This window comes from Salvelinus namaycush, unplaced genomic scaffold, assembly GCF_016432855.1.
Source record: "Salvelinus namaycush isolate Seneca unplaced genomic scaffold, SaNama_1.0 Scaffold88, whole genome shotgun sequence".
NCBI lineage: Eukaryota > Metazoa > Chordata > Actinopteri > Salmoniformes > Salmonidae > Salvelinus > Salvelinus namaycush.
Genome location: NW_024061619.1, coordinates 269686 through 295745, shown reverse-complemented (window position 1 = coordinate 295745; position 26060 = coordinate 269686). Strand labels below are relative to the sequence as shown.

The following is a 26060-nucleotide window of genomic DNA, read 5'->3' as shown; positions in this document are numbered from 1 at the left end:
TAAAAAAAGAAAAGCACATTGTTTGTCCATTAAAATAACATCAAATTGATCATAAATACAGTGTAGACATTGTTAATGTTGTAAATGACTATTGTAGCTGGAAACGGCTGATTTTGAATGGAATATCTACGTAGGTGTACAGAGGCCCATTATCAGCAACCATCACTCCTGTGTTCCAATGGCACATTGTGTTAGCTAATCGAAGTTTATCATTTTAAAAGGCTAATTGATCATTAGAAAACCCTTTTGCAATTATGTTAGCACAGCTGAAAACTGTTGTTCTGATTAAAGAAGCAATAAAATTGGCCTTCTTTAGACTAGTTGAGTATCTGGAGCATCAGCATTTATGGGTTCGATTACAGGTTCAAAATGGCCAGAAACAAAGAACTTTCTTCTTAAACTCATTCTTGTCTATTCTTGTTCTGAGAAATGAAGGTTAATCCATGCGAGAAATTGCCAAGAAACTGAAGATCTCGTACAACGCTGTATACTACTCCCTTCACAGAACAGCGCCAACTGGCTCCAACCAGAATAGAAAGAGGAGTGTGAGGCCCTGGTGCACAACTGAGCAAGAGGACAAGTACATTAGAGTGTCTAGTTTTAGAAACAGACGCCTCACAAGTCCTCAACTGGCAGCTTCATTAAATAGTACCCGCAAAACACCAGTCTCAATGTCAACAGTGAAGAGGCGACTCCGGGATGCTGGCCTTCTAGGCAGAGTTCCTCTGTCCAGTGTCTGTGATCTTTTGCCCATCTTAATCTTTTCTTTTTATTGGCCTGTCTGAGATATGGCTTTTTCTTTGCAACTCTGCCTAGAAGGGCAACCAAAAACAAGGACATTTCTAAGTGACCCCAAACTTTTGAACGGTGGTGTGTGTGTATATATATAAAAATTGCCAAATCAAAAATTGTTTATTTTTTGCTTTGTAGCACTTACAGATGAAACATGGAGTTTTAAATTAGGCCTGGGTAAGGCCAAAATCTAATAACTTTGATCAGTTATTTCTCAATTATGCTTTCAGAGATGAATCTCAAATATATGTAAACAATCCTTCCTCCAAATGAGCATTCTATGGATTACATTTTGTTACAATCCCCAAAACCCATCCCACTGGGCACACACCGGTTCAATAAACGTTGTTCCCACGTCATTTCAATGAAAATTACATTGAACCAACGTGGAATAGAATTAGAATGGATGTCTGCGCCCAGTCTTTCTGTTGTTGTTGTTGTCTGGGTTTCGTGAGGAATCACTCTGGTTACCAACTGAAGCAAATAGATTGGGAGGAAGCATTTCCTGAAGTACTGGAACACTGCCTTTGACTCGGCCTGTCCAAAATGGCACACTCTGCACGATAGAGGGCACTAATTTTGACCAGTATGCCCTACAATTTGTGCGAGACTTTTTAACCAGGGCCCATAGGGCTCTGACCAGGGCTCTGGTCAACATTAGTGCACTCTATATGGACGAAGGTGCCATTTGGCACTCAGGACATCTCAAAACCCTACCTACTACGTCCTCCTGGCCCCTCCCCCTTCTATGTTGGCCAGATGTAGCGAGGGATTTGGAACCAGATGAGGTAAGGAAAGACAAAACAGATGGGAATATGGGAGACTGAATTGAACTATACAACTGACTTCCTCAAAGTATTGGGTCCGGTGTGTCCTGATTTCTGGGGTTTTGAAATATTTTACCGCAAACTTACCTCCTTGACCAGAGATTGAATCAAGACATCCCACTCCCAAATGTTTCCGTTTCAATGGAGGTCAATGAACTAAGTAGTCCAGACTCGCATTTGGTGTCTATTGGAGAGCCAGCCACTTAAGTAGACAATGGTAAACGGCTTGAGTCGTTCATCTAACATTAATCCACCATCTTTGCCTTGACCAGTTCATTCTAAATGACAAATAACGGGTAAAATTGTTGTGATGTTTGTTTGTTATTTAAAACATTCTGCTTTATTCAGATACGTGGTTGTCTCCAACTACAGAGCTGTGTTGTGAACTGCAGAGGGGCCACGATTCATGGAGACCACTAAATAAATGCTAGTTCATTTTTTAAGGGGGTTAATAACATTTATAAACAACACCATCGATTTATAATTTAAAAAAATTAAAACTGAAGCTGTTTTCTGTTTAACTGTTCAGTTGTTTAATGATTATCTAGACAACTCCCTTGCAACCATTAGTCCTGTCAACTGTAAATCTAAGATGTAGACTACATTGCAACACCCTATCTACAGTATAGTATATATTTAAGCAGTAAGGCACGGGGGGGTGTGGTATATTGCCCAATATACCACAGCTAAGGGCTGTTCTTACGCACGACGCAAAGCGGAGTGTCTGGATACAGCCCTTAGCCGTGGTATATTGGCCATATACCACAAACCCTTGAGGTACCTTATTGTAAGCTGGTAATCAACGTAATTAGGGCAGTAAAACTTAATGTTTTGTCATACCCATTGTTTACGGTCTGATATACCACGGCTGTCAGCCAATCAGCATTCTTGGCACGAACCACCCAGTTTATAAATATTGATATCACACTGGCTGTAATTATGACACGATATATTCATGAGTCATTAGTTTAAGGCATGAGTAAGAGAGACCTGGGTTAGCGCAGCTCCACTCCACATTTTAATTCTAAATACCTACTGCTTGCAAAATCTATTTGTTCGCCTATGAAAATTTTAACGACCAACGATTTTCCTAACTTTAAAGAATGTGTGATTTGCTTCGACTTGATTTTCGATTTTCAGTGATTAACATTCGTTTTTGGTTTGACAATTTAACTATTGTTGCTGTTATTATTATTATTTTTTGTTCTTCAATAGAGATTCATATTCCTACATTTCTTAGGGGGGAATTATATCACATAGACTAATTCATTTGGGGCTAATCCATCACCTGAGGAAGTGGTAAGCAAAATTGCTAACTGTAAATATAGCCTAATATCACTGATAGTTAGCCATGTAATTGATATCTAACAGAAGGCTACATTTAGTGTATAGGCCTATAAACCCACCTTGAATGACCGACGTGAGTGTCCTTTGTTATTTATTAAATACAATTCAGACCAGAAAGCTCTTTTCTCTCCAGCAGTAACAACACTGGTTGATCCTTTTCTCTCCAGCAGTAACAACACTGGTTGATCCTTTTCTATTCAACAGTAACAACACTGGTTGATCCTTTTCTCTCCAGCAGTAACAACACTGGTTGATCCTTTTCTCTCCAGCAGTAACAACACTGGTTGATCCTTTTCTATTCAACAGTAACAACACTGGTTGATCCTTTTCTCTCCAACAGTAACAACACTGGTTGATCCTTTTCTCTCCAGCAGTAACAACACTGGTTGATCCTTTTCTATTCAACAGTAACAACACTGGTTGATCCTTTTCTATTCAACAGTAACAACACTGGTTGATCCTTTTCTCTCCAGCAGTAACAACACTGGTTGATCCTTTTCTCTCCAGCAGTAACAACACTGGTTGATCCTTTTCTCTCCAACAGTAAAAACACTGGTTGATCCTTTTCTCTCCAACAGTAACAACACTGGTTGATCCTTTTCTCTCCAACAGTAACAACACTGGTTGATCCTTTTCTCTCCAGCAGTAACAACACTGGTTGATCCTTTTCTCTCCAGCAGTAACAACACTGGTTGATCCTTTTCTCTCCAACAGTAACAACACTGGTTGATCCTTTTCTCTCCAACAGTAACAACACTGGTTGATCCTTTTCTCTCCAGCAGTAACAACACTGGTTGATCCTTTTCTCTCCAGCAGTAACAACACTGGTTGATCCTTTTCTCTCCAGCAGTAACAACACTGGTTGATCCTTTTCTCTCCAACAGTAACAACACTGGTTGATCCTTTTCTCTCCAGCAGTAACAACACTGGTTGATCCTTTTCTCTCCAGCAGTAACAACACTGGTTGATCCTTTTCTCTCCAACAGTAACAACACTGGTTGATCCTTTTCTCTCCAGCAGTAACAACACTGGTTGATCCTTTTCTATTCAACAGTAACAACACTGGTTGATCCTTTTCTATTCAACAGTAACAACACTGGTTGATCCTTTTCTCTCCAGCAGTAACAACACTGGTTGATCCTTTTCTCTCCAGCAGTAACAACACTGGTTGATCCTTTTCTCTCCAGCAGTAACAACACTGGTTGATCCTTTTCTCTCCAACAGTAACAACACTGGTTGATCCTTTTCTCTCCAGCAGTAACAACACTGGTTGATCCTTTTCTATTCAACAGTAACAACACTGGTTGATCCTTTTCTCTCCAGCAGTAACAACACTGGTTGATCCTTTTCTCTCCAACAGTAACAACACTGGTTGATCCTTTACTATTCATCAGTAACAACACTGGTTGATCCTTTTCTCTCCAGCAGTAACAACACTGGTTGATCCTTTTCTCTCCAGCAGTAACAACACTGGTTGATCCTTTTCTCTCCAACAGTAACAACACTGGTTGATCCTTTTCTCTCCAGCAGTAACAACACTGGTTGATCCTTTTCTATTCAACAGTAACAACACTGGTTGATCCGTTTCTCTCCAGCAGTAACAACACTGGTTGATCCTTTTCTATTCAACAGTAACAACACTGGTTGATCTGTTTCTCTCCAGCAGTAACAACACTGGTTGATCCTTTTCTATTCAACAGTAACAACACTGGTTGATCCTTTTCTCTCCAGCAGTAACAACACTGGTTGATCCTTTTCTCTCCAGCAGTAACAACACTGGTTGATCCTTTTCTCTCCAACAGTAACAACACTGGTTGATCCTTTTCTCTCCAGCAGTAACAACACTGGTTGATCCTTTTCTATTCAACAGTAACAACACTGGTTGATCCTTTTCTCTCCAGCAGTAACAACACTGGTTGATCCTTTTCTCTCCAGCAGTAACAACACTGGTTGATCCTTTTCTCTCCAACAGTAACAACACTGGTTGATCCTTTTCTCTCCAGCAGTAACAACACTGGTTGATCCTTTTCTATTCAACAGTAACAACACTGGTTGATCCTTTTCTCTCCAGCAGTAACAACACTGGTTGATCCTTTTCTCTCCAACAGTAACAACACTGGTTGATCCTTTTCTCTCCAGCAGTAACAACACTGGTTGATCCTTTTCTCTCCAGCAGTAACAACACTGGTTGATCCTAGAATATAAAGTTATTTTAAATTACAAACCGGGTATTTCGGGTCCTGGATGCTGATTGCGGAAAGCCGTGGTATATCAGACTGTATATCACGGGTTCTAATTATCTTGGTAACCAGTTTATGATATCAATAAGGTTATGTTGAGGGTTTGTGGTATATGGCCAGTATACCACGGCAAAAGGGTTTTCACAGAGGAAAGGAATTAAGAAGGAAAACACAAAATGGCACCCCATTTCCTGTGTAAGACACTGCTTTCGACCAGAGCCCTATGAGCACTGGCCTAAAGTAGTCCACTATATAGGGATTAGGTCGTTATTTCCTACAGACTCCCATATTGTATATTCATTGTTTTACTGGTGTTGACTTGAATCACGTGATGCCACATGATGCACATGATGCCTCATGTTGTCTTTGTCATGTCCACCTAATAAACAGGTGATTGTTGATAACATGGTTTCAAAATCAATTCAAATCAAATGTTATTGGTCACATACACATGGTTATCAGATGTTATTGGTCACATACACATGGTTATCAGATGTTATTGGTCACATACACATGGTTAACAGATGTTATTGGTCACATACACAGGGTTATCAGATGTTATTGGTCACATACACACGGTTATCAGATGTTATTGGTCACATACACATGGTTATCAGATGTTATTGGTCACATACACATGGTTATCAGACGTTATTGGTCACATACACACGGTTAGCAGACGTTATTGGTCACATACACACGGTTAGCAGATGTTATTGGTCACATACACACGGTTAGCAGATGTTATTGGTCACATACACATGGTTATCAGATGTTATTGGTCACATACACATGGTTATCAGATGTTATTGGTCACATACACATGGTTAGCAGATGTTATTGGTCACATACACATGGTTATCAGATGTTATTGGTCACATACACATGGTTAGCAGATGTTAATGGTCACATACACATGGTTAGCAGATGTTATTGGTCACATACACAGGGTTATCAGATGTTATTGGTCACATACACATGGTTATCAGATGTTAATGGTAACATACACTTGGTTATCAGATGTTATTGGTCACATACACATGGTTATCAGATGTTATTGGTCACATACACTTGGTTAGCAGATGTTATTGGTCACATACACATGGTTAGCAGATGTTATTGGTCACATACACATGGTTAGCAGATGTTATTGGTGACATACACACGGTTATCAGATGTTATTGGTCACATACACATGGTTATCAGATGTTATTGGTCACATACACACGGTTATCAGATGTTATTGGTCACATGCACACGGTTAGCAGATGTTATTGGTCACATGCACAGGGTTATCAGATGTTATTGGTCACATACACATGGTTATCAGATGTTATTGGTCACATACACACGGTTATCAGATGTTATTGGTCACATACACATGGTTATCAGATGTTATTGGTCACATACACATGGTTATCAGATGTTATTGTGATGTAGCGAAATGCTTGTGCTTCTAGTTCCGACAGTGCAGCAATATCTAACAAGTAATCTAACAATTCCACAACAACTACCTAATACACACAAATCTAAGTAAAGGAATGGAATAATAATATGTACATATAAATATATGGATGAGCAATGTCAGAGCGGCATAGGCAAGATGCAATAGATAGTATAGAATACAGTATATGCATACGAGATGAGTAATGCAAGATACGTAAACATTATTAAAGTGCCATTATTAAAGTGACTAGCAATCTATTTATTAAAGTGGCCAATGATTTCAAGTCTGTATGTTGGCAGCAGCCTCTCTGTGTTAGTGATGGCTGATTAACAGTCTGATGGCCTTGAGATTGAAAAACATTTTCTGTCTCTCGGTCCCAGCTGTGATGCACCTGTACTGACCTCGCCTTCTGGATGATAGCGGGATGAACAGGCAGTGGCTCGAGTGGTTGTTGTCCTTGATGATTTTTTTGGCCTTCCTGTGACATCTGGTGCTGTAGGTGTCCTGGAGGGCAGGTAGTTTGGCCCCGGTGATGCGTTGTGCAGACCTCACCACCCTCTGGAGAGCCCTGCGGTTATGAATGACTGCAGGGTTAGTCGGAAGGGTGTTTTTAAAATATTTTATTTTACTATTTTCCCATTTTGTATCACAAAGTATCATGGATTTATATTAAAGTCCAGTTGGTGTCGGTAATGCAACATATTGGATGCCAACCGGCGTTAGATCCCAAAGAAGAAGAAGAAGCAGAATGCGACGTCATCGATCTGCTGCCAGTAGAATTGTGGTCAAAGTGTAAACATCAGAAGGAAAATCACAGACTATATGATCAGAGTTATTAAAAGCAGCCAGGTATATTATAAATGCATATATAGACAACTTATATTCGCTTTGCAGATAGGCATAGTCAGCAATATAGCTAATAGATGGCTAGGTCCACATGGGTAGCTAGCTAGGTTAGCACATGCTGATCTAGCTACGCTAACGTTTAGCTGCTTTGTACACCGCTATCTAGCTACGCTAACGTTTAGCTGCTTTGTACACCGCTATCAAGCTACGCTAACGTTTAGCTGCTTTGTACACCGCTATCTAGCTACGCTAACGTTTAGCTGCTTTGTACACCGCTATCTAGCTACGCTAACGTTTAGCTGCTTTGTACACCGCTATCTAGCTACGCTAACGTTTAGCTGCTTTGTACACCGCTATCAAGCTACGCTAACGTTTAGCTGCTTTGTACACCGCTATCTAGCTACGCTAACGTGTAGCTGCTTTGTACACCGCTATCTAGCTACGCTAACGTTTAGCTTGCTTTGTACACCGCTATCTAGCGACGCTAACGTTTAGCTTGCTTTGTACACCGCTATCTAGCTACGTTAACGTTTAGCTGCTTTGTACACCGCTATCAAGCTACGCTAACGTGTAGCTGCTTTATACACCGCTATCTAGCTACGCTAACGTTTAGCTTGCTTTGTACACCGCTATCTAGCTACGCTAACGTTTAGCTGCTTTGTACACCGCTATTTAGCTAGATCTGTTGTAGTGTTAAGTGTATACTGTAATATGAGGTTTATTTTCCCAACTTTGCTACACGTTCAAGCTGTGAATGTGTATTTCCAGGATCTGTAAATCGATTGAATTGATTTGGGTCCCCTACACAACATGAACAGAATAGCTAGCTAAGCTAAGTAGCCAGCTAACTAGCTAAACGGCTAACAGAGCGATGGTCACGTTCCAGGCTTCTTTGTAGACGGCTGCCAGATCTCACAACGCCTGATGACGTGTTTTAAATATCAGCTAATAATGACATGACATTACAGATGAGTGTTTTGATGTATAAATCTTTTTTTACAGGTACTCTAAAGTCCTGCCATTGACTGCATTGTCGTTGTTGCCACACGAGCAGGACAATATGAATCCGCTCAGTTCAGAGAAGGAAACGTTGATTGATGAAATTGAACAGAGTTTATTCACTTTAACTGTGGACAATTTACGTTACCTGTGTGAACGTCATGGCAACGATGGATTGGAAATTAAAGGGATGAATCATCGCTTATTAAGACGTAAAGTCATGGAGGAAATGTGGGACAATACGGAGTCAATGAAATCAGAGGAGCAGGGAATGTCTTGGTTACTCCGACTTAAAGAGGACATCAGAAGGATGCTGGAGGATGCTAGTGATGAGGAAATTAGTCCCAGCAAGTCCGATGATGATGATGCTGTAGACTATGAAGAAGAATGCGATAAAGAGGACAGCGATTGGTTGCCTAGCAATGGACTGAAGGCGGAACACTTGAGTTCCAGCCAATCCGATGATGGCGCTGCAGACTGCGACAAAGACTGGGACGTGGAGGAAAACGATTGGTTGGCTAGCGATGGGCTGGAGGCAGAGTCAGATCCGGAGAGGCACACTCCAGAGCAGAGAGTAAGACACATGAGTATTTATTTTTCCAGTCATAAAATTATTCCTTGTCCTCCTTCTATAAATGCATTGGAGGAGAAGATTCAAGGTTCATCCTCTTGGAATTTCTCATCCAATGTTTTTTGAAAAGGAGTCAAAGTAACCAAGGGTGAGAGGAATCAAGGAAAGACTTTTGAGATCACCTTATGAGAGTATTACCCACCCTGATTAAGTCTGTCTCTTTTTTAATGATTTCCAGGACAAGCCTCGCCCGCAACCCTCCCCTTTGTCAGAGTGCCCAGGTCGTGCCTATCCCAGTAGTACCTTACTGCAGGGTCAGAAGAGGGTGTCCGTGCGGCTAGTCGACTGCAGGAAAACACAGGGGCAGAGTGGCCATATAATACACAAGACATCACAGACAGGAGAGAAACCCCACAGCTCGTCTAATGCTGAACAACACAAAACCCTCTCAGGAGACAGTTCTAGCTCCCATATCTGTGATCATTGTGGGAAGAATTTTACCACAGCAAGAAGTCTACAACTACACATACAGAACCTGAAGAGATTCAGTGATACCGTCACTGCAGAGAAACCACACGTGTGCTCTGAATGCGGAAAGGGATTCTCTCAGGCCTACAGTCTTAAGATACATTGGAGAACTCATACTGGGGAGAAACCGTATGTTTGTTGTCAGTGTGGGAAGGGTTTCACTGAATCTGGAACCTTAAAGAGACACATCAGAACTCACACAGGTCAGAAACCTTTCCACTGCCCGCGTTGTGGGAAGGACTTTATTGAATCTGGAGGTTTGAAGAAACACATCAAAAGAGCTCATCCAGGAGAGGAGGTCGTTGTCCCTCAGAAGAGCGTCCATACAGGAGAGAAACCTTCCCATTTCTCCTCTGACGACTGTGGGATGAGCTTTGCTACCTCACGCGAACAAAGACTACAACGGAGAAAACACACAAGAGAGAAGCTTCGCAGCACGCCTGATGCTAAGCAACGTAAGGAACCCCTCTCAGGAGATGGCTCCCATATCTGTGATCATTGTGGGAAGAGTTTTATCACAGCAAGAAGTCTAAAACTACACCTACAGTACCTGAAGAGATACAGAGATAACTTGACTGGAGAGAAACCACACGTGTGTTCTACATGCGGAAAGGGATTCAGTGAGGCTGGCAGTCTTAAGAGACACCTGAGAACTCATACTGGGGAGAAACCGTATGTTTGCCATCATTGTGGGAAGGACTACAATGATTCTGGAAACTTACAGAAACACATCAGAACTCACACAGGTGAGAAACCTTACCACTGCTTGGATTGTGGGAAGAATTTCCGTGTAAAAATAAGCCTGAAACATCACCAGGAAATTGTTCACACAGAACACCCTCACCGTTGTGGTCAATGTAAGAAGAGCTTCATAACTGCAGAAAGACTGGAATCACACATTAAGACACGACACCCGCCAAGTGATCCTCTGAAGAACCCACATGTGTGCTCTGAATGTGGAAGGGGATTCAGATATGCCGACAATCTTAAAATACACCTGAGAATCCATACTGGGGAGAAACCGTACGTCTGCCCTCGTTGCGGTAAGGATTTTACTCAATCTGGACTCTTACAGAGACACATGAGAACTCACACGGGAGAGAAACCCTATCACTGCTCAGTGTGCGGGATGAAGTTTCGTCATACAATCTCGCTAAAGCAGCACCACCTGAAGAACCACAAGGGGGAGACACTGGGTCCCGTCCGTATGCATCAAGGCCCTCTTCCATGCCCCCACTGTGGGGAGAAGTTCTCTACCAAGGCTCTTCTAAAGGATCACCTGCAGAAGACCCACAACAGCAGAGTCCACTGCCCACAATGCGACAAGACTTTCTCCACTAAACGTAATTTACTAGTCCACCAGAGGAAACACACTGGAGAGAGGCCTTACCTTTGCCCTCAGTGTGGGAAGAGTTTCTCCCTGACAGGGAGTTTAAAACTTCATCTCCGGATTCATGCTGGTGAGAAGCCTTACCGCTGTACTTACTGTGACAAGAGCTTCACAAGTAAGAGCCACTGCACTCTTCACCTGCGAATCCACACTGGAGAGAAGCCGTACCAATGCCCTGACTGCGGGAGGAGGTTTCGTGATGGGAATGTCTTGAAAAACCACCGGCGGACCCACACAGGAGAGAAACCGTTCCAGTGCCGCATGTGTGATAAAGCCTTTGCTCAGTTGAGCAGTCTGAAGAAACATCAGGAGACACACAGGCAAACTCCGCCTGTCTCTGTCCCAAGACTCCCTAATCCCTACCTACCACACAATCAGCATGTCCCTTATCCCTACCCACATCAGACTCCATTGTAAACTGGTTTACACCTGTCCAATCCCTTATAGATGTGTTTACTACTTCAAGGAGACAAGATGTGAAGGATGTGTTTTTTTAAAGGGGGGTATATTTGATGTTGTAATTGTTTTTAATGGAGACAGGTTAGAAGTAGAGGGGGAGACAGATGAGCAGGGAAGACAGTGAAGAGTAGATGCAGGGATTGAACTTTGGTCTCCAGTGGGGAGGCTGAGGCATACATAGAGCATCCAGCTGTGTTACCACAAGACTACAGGCTAGGTACTACAGCTGGGACATTAATAAACCCAAAACGATCTACAGCGAACATACCAATCACTTATTGCAGGGCGTTTTGCTCGGTCATTCATTACGATAAATAACCCTGTACTAGAACGTTTCAAATGAAACAAGTTTGTTAATATGGGTGATTATTAATGGGACAATTCATGGCTAGAACCATCAAACTAGAAGTAGTATTTTTAAAAGGATAATTGATTAAAACTGTGGTGCACGTTGATGTTATAAACGTATTGTTCTATATGTTGTTATCCACGTCAGTTCAAGCAATTTATGGCGATTATGGAGATTTGTGACCATATCGCCCGCAGCTCTACTGTGCATCTCTAAAGTATTGGAACAAAACCCTAGACTTAGAACCCCCGTCGAAACCCCGACCTATCACGCACCCTTTGGCCCTCACCTTTCCATGTTGACAGATCTAGAGGGAGGGATTTGGGACCAGATGACTTGAGGGAATCAAAAGACAAACAGATGGAAATAGAACTCTACAACTGAACAAAAAAAAGTCCTGTTTCTCCACCCTTTTCCATGAGTGGCACTGTCCCTGACATGGATTTAAAAGCATGGGATTGTTACAAGCATTGGCTGGAGAGAGCTTCCACCATTGTCAAATCCATATCGAGAATAGGAGAATCTCAATTCCTCGCGTCGGCTTCTCAAAACCCATTGGATGAGAAGGTCAGAGGTCCCCTCCGCTCTGACTTTCTTATCCAATGAGTTTTTGAGAAGGAGGCGTGGAGAGAGGACGCGAGGAATCAAAGGCAATTGAGATTCTCCCAAAGTGTGCAAATTTGCACACTTGTGGAGAATCGGGACACCCGCCCATGAAGTAGAATTCGATACAACTGACTTCCTCTCACTGGACCATTGGACAAAGTATTGGATCAGGTGTGTTCTGATTCCAAGTTCTGAAAGGCTCGTCTACAAACATTCTAAATGACTCACCGTGGGTAGAATTCCACGGTGGTGCTTCCTGTATATATATTACTGGGAAAGGTATTGCACTTTGTCTGTTTCAAACATCTATTATTATACTCTGCTCACATTCTTGCCTCGGGGGGGGTTTTGTATTAACGGTTGACAGTTAAATCAAATTGTATTGGTCACATACAGTTTAGCAGCAGGTATAAAAGATGCAGGGATATGTGAATGTGCTCCCTCAACAATACAGTACATATCAACAATAAGAGTCCAGTCAATAACACGTAGTAGAAGAGGTAGTAGAGGTAGTATGGGTAGTAGTAGAAGAGGTAGTATGGGTAGTAGAGGTAGTATGGGTAGTAGTAGAAGAGGTAGTATGGGTAGTAGAGGTAGTAGTAGAAGAGCTAGTATGGGTAGTAGTAGAAGAGCTAGTATGGGTAGTAGTAGAACAGGTAGTATGGGTAGTAGTAGAAGAGGTAGTATGGGTAGTAGCAGAAGAGTTAGTATGGGTAGTAGTAGAAGAGGTACTATGGGTAGTAGCAGAAGAGGTAGTATGGGTAGTAGTAGAAGAGGTAGTATGGGTAGTAGTAGAAGAGGTAGTATGGGTAGTAGCAGAAGAGTTAGTATGGGTAGTAGTAGAAGAGGTACTATGGGTAGTAGCAGAAGAGGTAGTATGGGTAGTAGTAGAAGAGGTAGTATGGTAGTAGTAGAAGAGGTAGTATGGGTAGTAGTAGAAGAGGTAGTATGGGTAGTAGTAGTAATGGACTGGATTTACACACATAACGTGGATCTAAAGATATGTTGTCCATTTTAAAGGGTGGTTTGCATTTAGTATGTTGTCCATTTTAAAGGGTGGTTTGCATTTACAGCCGAACATCAACCAGAGGTAATAAAATGGTGACAGTAAACACTGTTGTTGAAGTAATTCTTTACGACCAACAGAAGCTTTGTGCAGAAGGGCCGTAGTTTCCTTCTTATAAAATATATCAGCAACGAAACACGTAACAGACAGACGAACAAGTGGTGGGAAATATAACATGTCTGAAGAAGATGGCTTCTACCGGTAGTTATTTATTTGGTAAGAATCAAACAAAACAATGTTTGACAGAGACATATGAAGAGTCAGGTGGTCGCGATTCATTTGGTAGGGACAGATACAGATGAAGAGTCAGGTGGTCGTGATTCATTTGGTAGGGACAGATACAGATGAAGAGTCAGGTGGTCGTGATTCATTTGGCAGGGACAGATACAGATGAAGAGTCAGGTGGTCGTGATTCATTTGGTAGGGACAGATACATATGAAGAGTCAGGTGGTCGGGATTAATTTGGAGTCAGGTGGTCGTGATTCATTTGGCAGGGACAGATACAGATGAAGAGTCAGGTGGTCGTGATTCATTTGGCAGGGACAGATACAGATGAAGAGTCAGGTGGTCGTGATTCATTTGGTAGGGACAGATACAGATGAAGAGTCAGGTGGTCGTGATTCATTTGGTAGGGACAGATACATATGAAGAGTCAGGTGGTCGCGATTCATTTGGCAGGGACAGATACAGATGAGGAGTCAGGTGGTCGTGATTCATTTGGCAGGGACAGATACAGATGAGGAGTCAGGTGGTCGTGATTCATTTGGAGTCAGGTGGTCGTGATTCATTTGGTAGGGACAGATACAGATGAAGAGTCAGGTGGTCGTGATTCATTTGGCAGGGACAGATACAGATGAAGAGTCAGGTGGTCGTGATTCATTTGGTAGGGACAGATACAGATTAAGAGTCATTCTACTTAGCACACTCATTTACAGCATCAGTAGTTCTTTGGTCTTTTAAAATAAGAAAATAAAATAATAAACAATGAAAAACATGTGCTTTAGACATTTACAGAGGTATTCCTTTAAATTCCATTGTTTATGTCCTTTTATGTATCATAGGAAATGTAGTAAACCATATATGCAAGTGTAATTAATAACTTTACCATGCTCAAAGGTTTTTTTTTTGTCATTGGAAAACCCTCCTGGTCTTTGTGGTTGAATCTGCGTTTGAAATTCACTGCTCGACTGAGGGACCTTACAGATAATTGTATGTGTGGGGTACAGAGATGAGGTAGTCATTCAAAAACCATGTTAAACACTATTATTGTACACAGAGTGAGTCCATGTGACTTATTATGTGACTTGTTAAGCACATTTTTACTCCTGAACTTATTTAGGCTTTCCATAACAAAGGGTTGTTGAATACTTATTGACTGAAGACATTTCAGCTTTTCATTTTTATTCATTTGTAAAAATGTCGAAAGCATAATTCCACTTTGACATTATGGGGTATTGTGTGAAGGCCAATGACAGAAAATATAAATGTCATCCATTTTAATTTCAGGCTGTAACACAACAAAATGTGGAATAAGTCGAGGGGTGAGAATACTTCCTGAAGGCTCTGTAACTCAAACCAGTCATGACTTGAATGGCTAAATTACTGTCGGACAGTAATAGCTGATTTATGCTTGATCCGTCGATGCTGTCCGGAGGCTCTGTATGGAGGGTGTGACGCAATTGCGGAGCCTCCGGAGACGAAATCGAGCGCGTCGCCGTGCGCCTCTCAAATGCTGTAACAATGCAGAGGCCTCCGTATAACTCCACATTGACATGATTGGTTGAAGGTAGGTGGGGGTGGGAGGTCATGTATAAACAAAAACACACTTCCTTGACAACTTCCTTAACAACAGCTTGGCGAAGCGCAAGAAGAATAGGTGGAGCTCCTCCTCACCACTCTGTTATTATTATAACATGTAGGTGGAGCTCCTCCTCATCACTGTTATTATAACATGTAGGTGGAGCTCCTCCTCACCACTCTGTTATTATTACATGTAGGTGGAGCTCCTCCTCACCACTCTGTTATTATTATTACATGTAGGTGGAGCTCCTCCTCACCACTCTGTTATTATTACATGTAGGTGGAGCTCCTCCTCATCACTCTGTTATTATTACATGTAGGTGGAGCTCCTCCTCACCACTCTGTTATTATTATTACATGTAGGTGGAGCTCCTCCTCACCACTCTGTTATTATTACATGTAGGTGGAGCTCCTCCTCACCACTGTTATTATTATAACATGTAGGTGGAGCTCCTCCTCACCACTCTGTTATTATTATAACATGTAGGTGGAGCTCCTCCTCATCACTCTGTTATTATAACATGTAGGTGGAGCTCCTCCTCATCACTCTGTTATTATTACATGTAGGTGGAGCTCCTCCTCACCACTCTGTTATTATTACATGTAGGTGGAGCTCCTCCTCATCACTCTGTTATTATAACATGTAGGTGGAGCTCCTCCTCACCACTCTGTTATTATTACATGTAGGTGGAGCTCCTCCTCACCACTCTGTTATTATAACATGTAGGTGGAGCTCCTCCTCATCACTCTGTTATTATTATAACATGTAGGTGGAGCTCCTCCTCATCACTCTGTTATTATTACATGTAGGTGGAGCTCCTCCTCATCACTCTGTTATTATTATTACATGTAGGTGGAGCTCCTCCTCACCACTCTGTTATTATTACATGTAGGTGGAGCTCCTCCTCATCACTCTGTTATTATTACATGTAGGTGGAGCTCCTCCTCACCACTCTGTTATTATTATAACATGTAGGTGGAGCTCCTCCTCATCACTCTATTATTATTACATGTAGATGGAGCTCCTCCTCATCACTCTATTATTATTACATGTAGATGGAGCTCCTCCTCATCACTCTGTTATTATAACATGTAGGTGGAGCTCCTCCTCATCACTCTGTTATTATTACATGTAGGTGGAGCTCCTCCTCACCACTGTTATTATAACATGTAGGTGGAGCTCCTCCTCACCACTCTGTTATTATTATAACATGTAGGTGGAGCTCCTCCTCATCACTCTGTTATTATTACATGTAGGTGGAGCTCCTCCTCATCACTCTGTTATTATTATTACATGTAGGTGGAGCTCCTCCTCACCACTCTGTTATTATTATTACATGTAGGTGGAGCTCCTCCTCACCACTCTGTTATTATTATTACATGTAGGTGGAGCTCCTCCTCACCACTCTGTTATTATTATTACATGTAGGTGGAGCTCCTCCTCACCACTCTGTTATTATAACATGTAGGTGGAGCTCCTCCTCACCACTCTGTTATTATTATTACATGTAGGTGGAGCTCCTCCTCACCACTCTGTTATTATTATTACATGTAGGTGGAGCTCCTCCTCACCACTCTGTTATTATTACATGTAGGTGGAGCTCCTCCTCATCACTCTGTTATTATTACATTTAGGTGGAGCTCCTCCTCATCACTCTGTTATTATAACATGTAGGTGGAGCTCCTCCTCACCACTCTGTTATTATTATTACATGTAGGTGGAGCTCCTCCTCATCACTCTGTTATTATTACATGTAGGTGGAGCTCCTCCTCACCACTCTGTTATTATTATTACATGTAGGTGGAGCTCCTCCTCACCACTCTGTTATTATTACATGTAGGTGGAGCTCCTCCTCATCACTCTGTTATTATTACATTTAGGTGGAGCTCCTCCTCATCACTCTGTTATTATTACATGTAGGTGGAGCTCCTCCTCATCACTCTGTTATTATTACATGTAGACCCTACTTTACTTTACTGACTTGATTGTCCCCGTTTAAATACAAAACAAATTGACAATACAACTTTCATATCAGTTACATACCAATAAAACTTGGCAGCTAAAAACTCAATATCAGCACATTCAAGTTTGAACCCCAAAAAACATACAAATCTTTATGGATGTGAGCTGACGGATGGAGGGTCGTCTGAGAAACAGAACAGATGGTACTGAGAGCGGAGGAAGCATTCCTGGTCTCGGAGGGAGCCAGTCAGAGTCGGAGAGACAGTCAGATCCGCAGCCTCGGCAACGCACCTCACCGTCCCCTGGCGTCGAGTTTGCTCCGGCTTTGTTGATGCTGGTTAGCCACTCCTCTCAGTTACAGATCATTCATTTTTTAATCCCACTTCTCTCTGTAGACCACCCTCTCTTGATTTCCATGGGACATATATATTTTTTCAACTGTGATGTCTTACATAAAATGAGGTCACTGAGTAAGTTAATTTAACCAGCACTGTCCCCAATGGTAGTTTCTTGGGTCTGCCTAACTGCTACTTAGGTCCTGTGCTTTATATATTTCAGTCTTTCAGACATCCACAGCTGCATTCCTTAATCTTCTATTGTTTATGTCCATTAATGGGAAATGCATAATCAAGATGAACATAACTATTTTGCTGGTGATCGGGAGAGACACTACACAAGTACATTTTTCCTGTCCCATTTGTCAGTTTGGCAGTTGCTTCGGTCTGCCTAACTGCCGTTTAGGTCCTATGGGTTTGCCATCATGTCTCTTCTTGTGTGAATAAAGGTTTGCTCTACAGCTGAAACGCTTCCCACATTCAGTGCACAGGTATGGTTTCTCTCCTGTGTGAACTCTCTGGTGGATTTTGAAAGTTCCTTCTCTACTGTATGTCTTCCCACAGATGGAGCAAAGGTATGGCTTCTCTCCAGTGTGTGTCAGTAAATGACTTTTTAAGTATGCTTTTTTCATGAAACTCTTTCCACACACAAGGCAGCTGTAGGGTCTCTCTCCAGTGTGTGTTCGCTGGTGAATTTTAATGTAGCTTTCATTGACGAAACATTTCCCACAGTCAGGGCAAGAGTAAGGCTTCTCTCCAACATGTTGTAACTGGTGGTCTTGGATTTGCCCTTTCTCAGTGAATTCCGCCCCGCAAAGGGAGCATTGGTAAGACGGCTTCTTTCTGGTGTGAGTTTTCATGTGTTTTTTTAGTGCTGGTAGAGTTTGGCATATCTCCCCACAATCTATGCAATTATGAAATGTCTTAGCTGTGTGCTTCTTCTGGTGTTGCTCGGGTTCTCCTGACGTAGAGGGACTGTCCTCTCCAGCGGACCACAATTTGGGGTTCAGTCCTGCGTGGAGGACATGGTGTGAGATAATGTGAGGTCAGTCAAACCAGCATGTACTTCGTGAAGAAGTAAGAAAGTCCAATGGAAATACAGTCACTTCCTAGGACGGACATTTTTCTCTTTCCAGAACTACTCAACATTTTTTTTTTTATCTGATAAAAGTGTTCAAATTTCAAAACGTGTAATGCCTGAAGTATATTTTTTTCACAATAAACTCAAGCTGACAAACTGACAAACCATAGTTACTGCTATGCATAGTAATTACTAGGACAGATAACAAATGTTTCCATAGTTACTGCTATGCAGTTATTACTGGGACAGATGACAAATGTTTCCATAGTTACTGCTATGCATAGTTATTACTGGGACAGATGACAAATGTTTCCATAGTTACTGCTATGCATAGTTATTACTGGGACAGATGTCAAATGTTTCCATATTTACTGCTATGCATAGTTATTACTGGGACAGATGACAAATGTTTCCATAGTTACTGCTATGCATAGTTATTACTGGGACAGATGACAAATGTTTCCATAGTTACTGCTATGCATAGTTATTACAGGGACAGATGACAAATGTTTCCATAGTTACTGCTATGCATAGTTATTACTGGGACAGATGACAAATGTTTCCATAGTTACTGCTATGCATAGTTATTACTGGGACAGATGACAAATGTTTCCATAGTTACTGCTATGCATAGTTATTACAGGGACAGATGACAAACGTTTCCATAGTTACTGCTATGCATAGTTATTACTAGGACAGTAATATAAGACTTCTTCTCACCTCTGTGTGTTTTCATGTGTGTTTTCAGATTTCCTTTCTGTGTGAATCCCCTGCCGCACACAGAGCAACCGTGAGGTTTCTCTCCTGTGTGTGTTCTCATGTGCCTCTTCAGTTTCATGGCTTCCGATAGTTGTTTTCCACAAACTACACAGTCGTGAGACTTCTTAGCTTTGGGATTCTTCTGGTGTTGTACAGGTATTCCTGACGCAGGAAAAGAAAGAAAGACAGTGGCCGTGGCCGAATACCCCATACTAGTCTACTACATACTTAAAAACGGCACACTCATTTCGGCGTTTGTTCTAGTGGAATTCACGCGTGTTTTCCTGACTCCCGTGTCTGACCACAGCTGATAATCAGATAAAGTGACGCGCTGTACCAAAATGAACAATAGTGAAGACATACTATAACACTTTATTTTCCGCATACTATTTAGTACGCTAGGATGGGTATTCGGACACGGCCACCGTGTCGGTTTACTAGTAAAAGGCCAACGTGTTTCTTTTTTTTTTTTTTACGTGAGTTATCACTGGTCACATTCCAGGCTGACTGCATTGCAGAAGCATGCCAGACCTCACGACACATGGATAGGTGATTAACATAAATATTATCATCAAAACACGTCATACGATACGCAATCTGATGCCCGACTGTGCAGTCGATGACACGGCACGCAACCATTGGCTGATGCAATGCAACGTCTGCAATGTACAGTACCAGTCAAAAGTTTGGACACACCTATTCATTCAAGGGTTTTTCATTATTTTTTACTATTTTCTACATTGTAGAATAATAGTGAAAACATCAAAACTATGAAATAACACATATGGAATCATGTAGTAACCAAAAAAGTGTTTTAAAAAAAATCCTAATTTATTTTATATTTGAGATTCTTCAAAGTAGCCACACTTTGCCTTGATGACAGTTTCTATAAGTGCAGGCGTAAAAACCATCAAGCACTATGATGAAACTGGCTCTCATGAGGACCGCCACCGGAAAGGAAGACCCAGAGTTACCTCTGCTGCAGAGGATAAGTTCATTAGAGTTAACTGCACCTCAGAAATTGCAGCCCAAATAAATGCTTCACAGAGTTCCAAGTAACAGACACATCTCAACATCAACTGTTCAGAGGAGACTGCGTGCATCAGGCCTTCATGGTTGAATTGCTGCAAATAAACCACTACTAAAGGACACCAATAATAAGAAGAGACTTGCTTGGGCCAAGAAACACAAACAATAGACATTAGACCGATGGAAATGTTTTCTTTGGTCTGATGAGTCCAAATTTGAGATTTTTGGTTCCAACCGCCGTGTCTTTGTGAGACGCAGAGTAGGTGAACAGATGATCTCCGCATGTGTGGTTCCCACCATGGAGAATGAATGATGTGGTGTGATGGTGCTTTGCTGGTGACACGGTCTGTGATTTATTTAGAATTCAAGGCACACTTAACCAGCATGGCTACCACAGCATTCTGCAGCGATACGCCATCCCATCTGGTTTGTACTTAGTGGGACTATCATTTGCTTTTCAACAGGACAATGACCAAACACACCTCCAGGCTGTGTAAGGGCTATTTGACCAAGAAGGAGAGTGATGGGGTGCTGCATCAGATGACCTGGCCTCCACAATCACCTGATCTCAACCCAATTGAGATGGTTTGGGATGAGTTGGACCGCAGAGTGAAGGAAAAGCAGCCAACAAGTGTTCAGCATATGTGGGAACTCCTTCAAGACTGTCGGGATAAGCATTCCAGGAGAAGCTGGTTGAGAGACTGTCAAGAGTGTGCAAGTGTAACGGATGTGAAATGGCTAGCTAGTTAGCGGTTGTGCGCGCTAATAGCCTTTCAATCGGTGACGTCACTTGCTCTGAGACCTTGAAGTAGTGGTTCCCCTTGCTCTGCAAGGGCCGCGGCTTTTGTGTAGCGATGGGTAACGATGCTTCGTGGGTGACTGTTGTTGATGTGTACAGAGGGTCCCTGGTTCGCGCCCGGGTCGGGGCGAGGGGACGGTTATAAAGTTATACTGTTACACAAAGCTGTCATCCAGTCAAAGGGTGGCTACTTTGAAGAATCTCAAATATAAAACATATTTTAATTTTTTTAACACTTTTTTTGGTTATTACATGACTCAATATGTGTTATTTCATAGTTTTGATGTCTTCACTATTATTCTACAATGTAGAAAATAATAAAAAATTAAGAAAAACCCTTGAATGAGTAGGTATGTCCAAACTATTGACTGGTACTGTAGTTGAGTTTTACATGCAACATCACTAATGTTGAGCTGTGGTAAACTTAGTGTGATAAACCATATTGTCAGTCACTCAAATCACTTTGGCTACACTCTAGCAGTCATGGTTTCCCGACATGGCTGCTCACACACAACAATCTCATTATTTAAAAGGATCTCTGTGGCTTTTCACCTGTGTCAACTTTCTGATGATGTGTTTTGAGTAACTCTTTCTGGTAGAACAGCTCTCCACAGACAGACTTGTTGAAGCCTCTCTCTATGTGTGTCCTCTGGTGTAACACGAGGTCATAGGCAGCAGGGAACTCCTGTCCACAGCCAAAGCAGCGGTGAGACGTCGTGGCTGTGTTGTGGTTCTCCTGGTGTTGCTCAGGTTCTCCTGATGTAGAGGTAGTCTCCTCACTGCCGTGGCTGGAGGCAGGACTCATTCCTGTGGAGGAAAATAATAAGGATTTAGTAATAGAGCAAATAGAGGTAACTACCAAAATAAAGGAAACACTTGAGTCAATTAGTATTCTGGCTGCTCTGTTAGACCTACAGGTAACTACCAAAATAAAGGAAACACTTGAGTAAATTAGTATTCTGGCTACTCTGTTATGTTGTGGAGGTGCATTTTCCTGGCATGGGTTAGGTCCAATCAACCCCTTAGAGGACAAGATAAACACCAATAAATACACTGCCATTCTGACTGATCCCCGTCAACCTTTGGTGAATAATTTCTATCCAGATGAGAGTGGTCTCTTCCAGGATGACAATGCTCCCATCCACTAGGCACGAGTGGTCACTGAATAGTTTGATGAGCATGAAAACGATGTAAACCACATGGCATGGCCGTCTCAGTCACCAGATCTCAACCCAATTGAACACTTATGGGAGATTCTGGAGCGGGGCCTGAGCCAGCGTTTTCCCACCACCACCATCAACAACACACCAAATTATGGAATTTATCGTAGAAGAATGGAATGGTGTCGCATCCCTCCAAGAAAGTTGCAGACCCTTGTAGAATTCATGCCAAGGCACATTAAAGATGTTCTGGCTTGTGGCCCAACAGCCAATTAAAACACTTTATGTTGGCGTTTCCTCTTTTTTAGCAGTTACCTGTAGGTCCATTACTATGGAAACGGAAAGGAAAGGGGGATACCTAGTCGGTTGTACAACTGAATGCCTTCAACTGAAATGTGTCTTCCGCATTTAACCCAACCCATATGGTAGTATAGTATAGTGTCCCAAATGGCACCCATTTCCCTATGCGGGCTCTGGTCAAAAGTAGTGCACTATGTCGGGAATAGGGTGCCATTTGGGCCCTATTCAAAAGTAGTGCACTATGTCGGGAATAGGGTGCCATTTGGGCCCTAGTCAAAAGTAGTGCACTATGTAGGGAATAGGGTACCATTTGGGGTCTATCTTCTATGTTTTTAAAGGCATCCTTTCACCACTACTTACCGAGCTGAAGAGGATCCCAATTACCTAAATCTCCTTCAGAATATATCAATCACCCTACTTCCTCTTCTTCCACCCTTTTCTCTTCTTCCTTCTCTTCCTCCTCAGTGTCGTTACTCTCTCTCTCGCTCTACAGTGTGGGCAGTCATATTTTCCTGCTGAGTCAAGCCCATGCCACAGACAGGGCAGGAGTAAGGTTTCTCTCCTGTGTGCACTACCAGGTGTAGCTTCAAGTTCTTCCTGGATGCAGAACATCGGTAAGGTTTCCCCCCTTGGTGGATCTGTTGGTGTCTGCGTAGTTTATACGAGGTAGGGAACTCCTTTCCACACTCTCTGCAGCCGTGTGTCTTCTTGGGTTTGTGTTTGTTGTTGTTTGTGTCCTGTTGTTCAGGTTCTCCTGAGGTAGAACCTCCTCACTGTCAGAATGAAGGCTGCAACTCTCTCCTGTCTCTACTGTGGAGATATAGGAAGAGTCCGGTCCGTCTAGCTCCAGTGGGAACATCATTAGAGGCCCAGTTCCAAATAGACCCTACACACTTGTTAAGATCTGATTGGTCGAAGCAGTATGGGGATGATTCCACCTGACCTGTCAGAGGACAAGGTGGAGCTTTTTTCTCAAGTGGGATCTTATTGGACTATCAGCATGAACTAATAAAGCCATCTCTGTCTGCTCACTGGTTGCTGCTACAGCTGACCCTTTAATGCTCTTGATGATACAAAAGCAATGTCCACAAAAATGATATGCGTTCCAAATGGCACTCTGTTCCCTATACAGCATCAATGTATTGCACTAAAGGGTTGTCATTTGGGACGAAAAACCTTGGTCTTTGTCAGATTATTCTCTCTGTGTCCAGCTACATGGGACAACTATTGAAAGGCATTTGCACACTCACCAGTATTTCTCTGACCCCAAGGTTCATGATCGTCTTGTGGCTCCTCTTTGAATAAAATGTTAAAACTTTGGACCATCTCGGGACCCTGGAGTCTGCTGCTCTGGTGTTGCTGGTCACCATGGTTACAGTCAGGACTCCGCCATTTTGACTGTTGGTGTTCATCAAACTATAAAAAAGCCAAGGTGAGAGAGCACATCACACATTGTATCAATAATATAAATTAAGCTTTGTTACAGTCCTAAAAACTAGCCTAGTTAGGGTTGATAACGTATTATTTTGAGATAACTTGCTAACCGTCCTGACAACTTATCGACTTATTCAACTCTGACAAGTGAAGTTGCTTAGCTAACGTTAACGCGTTAGCTAATTTAGCTAGCTAGTTAACGTTAGCAAACAAATAGGTTAGAGTTTGTCTTCTCACCTCATGCATTGTGAATGCGCTTCAAATATATCAAAGAATATGTTGTTGTGCCAGAGTTATTCCAGTCTCTTGCTGTGCTGTGAGGGAGAAATGTTAGCTAACGATAGCGCGCTGCTACAACTGGCTAGTATTGTAACGTTAGCTCCTAAACTGGCAGAGGTGGAAATCCCGCGTTTCATAGTTCCATACGTTAACTAGTCCAGCCAGTGAATAATACTTAACGTTACCATAACCGTATCATAAATTATATCTGGTGATATTAGCTGTATGGAACTAGCTACAATGCTTTGAAGTGCGATAAATAAACTGGTTAGTTAACATCAGCTAGCTGCATTACTACTTCCGTGTTTGGTTTACGTCGTCTTCTTGGTGCGCCTTAGTAAACCAAATCAAAATCAAATTGTATTGGTCACGTGCACATATTTTGCAGATGTTTTCGCAGGTGCAGTGAAATGCTTATGTTTCTTGCTCGTGCAGTAATACCAAACAGTACAAAACACCCAAAATAAAAATGTGGAAATTAAGAAATATGAGCACGAACAATGTCTGATGCTGGAATGTCATTGTATATATGTTGAGGTGTGTATAGACAGCATATCAATAGAAAAGGTGTGTATAGCAGTAGTAATATAGCATTAGCCTTGGCTAGAATACAGTATATACATACAAAGTGGGTAAAACAGTATGTAAACATTATTTAAGTGGCCAGGTCGCAGTTGTAAATGAGAACTTGTTCTCAACTGGCCTACCTGGTTAAATAAAGCTGAAATAAAATTCAGCACAAAGGTAAGATCTCTCCCCTGTGTAAACTCTTAAGTGGTCTTTGAGAGAATCTTCTGAACCATACGTTTTTCCACAGATGGGGCAGTGTGTGTCTATAAATGTTTTGGTACTTGATTTTGTTGCTTGAAACTCTTTCTACACACAGGGCAGCTGTAGGGTCTTTCTCTAGTGTGAGTTCTCTCGTGACTTCTAAGCCCATTTGAATATAGCTTCCACTGACAAATCTCTTCCCACAGTCAGGGAAGAGGTAAGGCTTCTCTTTAATATGCACTAACTAGTGGTCTTCTAACTAGTGGTCTTCTAACTAGTGGTCTTCTAATTGTCCTTTTCTCAGTGAATGGCTTCCCACAAACAGAGCATTGGTGAGGCTGGTTCTCTCCTTAATGAGTTCTCGTGTCCATCTGTGGAGCTGGTAGGTGAGTCTTCCTAGCTGTGTTGTGCTCCTGGTGCTGTTCCGGTTCTCCTGATGTAGAGGGACTCCTCACCAGGAGACCACAACCTGGGGTTCAGTCCTGCATGGAAGAGGTTGAAGCTGAGATCTAGTTAGCTTTTTACATCAAACTGACAAATTTCATAGTCTGGCTCAGAATAACTTAAATCAGCGTGAGATTATTATTATTCTTACGTAAAATGTGAGATGTGGAATGTCTTTCCATTGTCCGGGGTCTCGGGCTAAGGCTTCTTCTCACCTTTTTGCGTTTCCAGATTTCCTTTCTGTGTGAATCCCCTCCCACACACAGAGCAACAGTGAGGCTTCACTAACCTTCGTGTAACCTTAGTTTATATGAGCAGTTCTTTCCCACACGTTGAACAGTGGTGAGATCTCTTTACCTTCTCCCGGTGGTGGGCAGGTAATCTTATTGTAGAGGGATTCTCCTCAACAGGGTACAAACCAGGGGAGCTCTTCTGCAG

The 26060-nt window shown here is 42.2% G+C and overlaps 2 protein-coding genes across 3 annotated transcripts; one reads left to right on the top strand and one right to left on the bottom strand.

Moving 5' to 3' along the window:
- Positions 1 to 7397: 7397 nt before the first annotated feature.
- LOC120043225 (zinc finger protein 271-like) lies at positions 7398 to 12987 on the top strand. The gene is made up of 3 exons (XM_038987876.1): positions 7398 to 7502; positions 8502 to 9072; positions 9308 to 12987. The coding sequence occupies exons 2-3, from the start codon at positions 8560 to 8562 to the stop codon at positions 11402 to 11404; spliced, it is 2610 nt and encodes an 869-aa protein (XP_038843804.1). The 5' UTR covers positions 7398 to 7502; positions 8502 to 8559; the 3' UTR covers positions 11405 to 12987.
- Positions 12988 to 17134: 4147 nt separating this feature from the next.
- On the bottom strand, positions 17135 to 24702 carry LOC120043232 (zinc finger protein OZF-like). 2 transcript variants are annotated; one of them, XM_038987893.1, is made up of 5 exons: positions 24366 to 24702; positions 23945 to 24110; positions 21787 to 22041; positions 19368 to 19568; positions 17135 to 18578 (listed from the first exon to the last, which is right to left on the bottom strand). In XM_038987893.1, exons 1-5 carry the CDS (start codon positions 24372 to 24374, stop codon positions 17932 to 17934), a joined length of 1278 nt encoding a protein of 425 aa, XP_038843821.1. In that variant the 5' UTR covers positions 24375 to 24702; the 3' UTR covers positions 17135 to 17931. The 2 variants fall into 2 exon arrangements, with proteins under 2 accessions (XP_038843821.1, XP_038843822.1); XM_038987894.1 differs by lacking the exons at positions 17135 to 18578; positions 19368 to 19568 and having other exon boundaries at positions 21595 to 22041.
- Positions 24703 to 26060: the final 1358 nt, after the last annotated feature.

Coding starts and splice junctions, on each gene's coding strand:
- LOC120043225 (XM_038987876.1), top strand. CDS start 8,560: ATGAATCCGCTCAGTTCAGAGAAGGAAACGTTGATTGATGAAATTGAA. Junction 9,073..9,307: donor GGCACACTCCAGAGCAGAGA/GTAAGACACATG, acceptor AATGATTTCCAG/GACAAGCCTCGCCCGCAACC.
- LOC120043232 (XM_038987893.1), bottom strand. Junction 22,042..23,944: donor TTGGGGTCAGAGAAATACTG/GTGAGTGTGCAA, acceptor TTTCCTCCACAG/GAATGAGTCCTGCCTCCAGC. Junction 18,579..19,367: donor ACACATGAAAACACACAGAG/GTGAGAAGAAGT, acceptor TCCTCCACGCAG/GACTGAACCCCAAATTGTGG.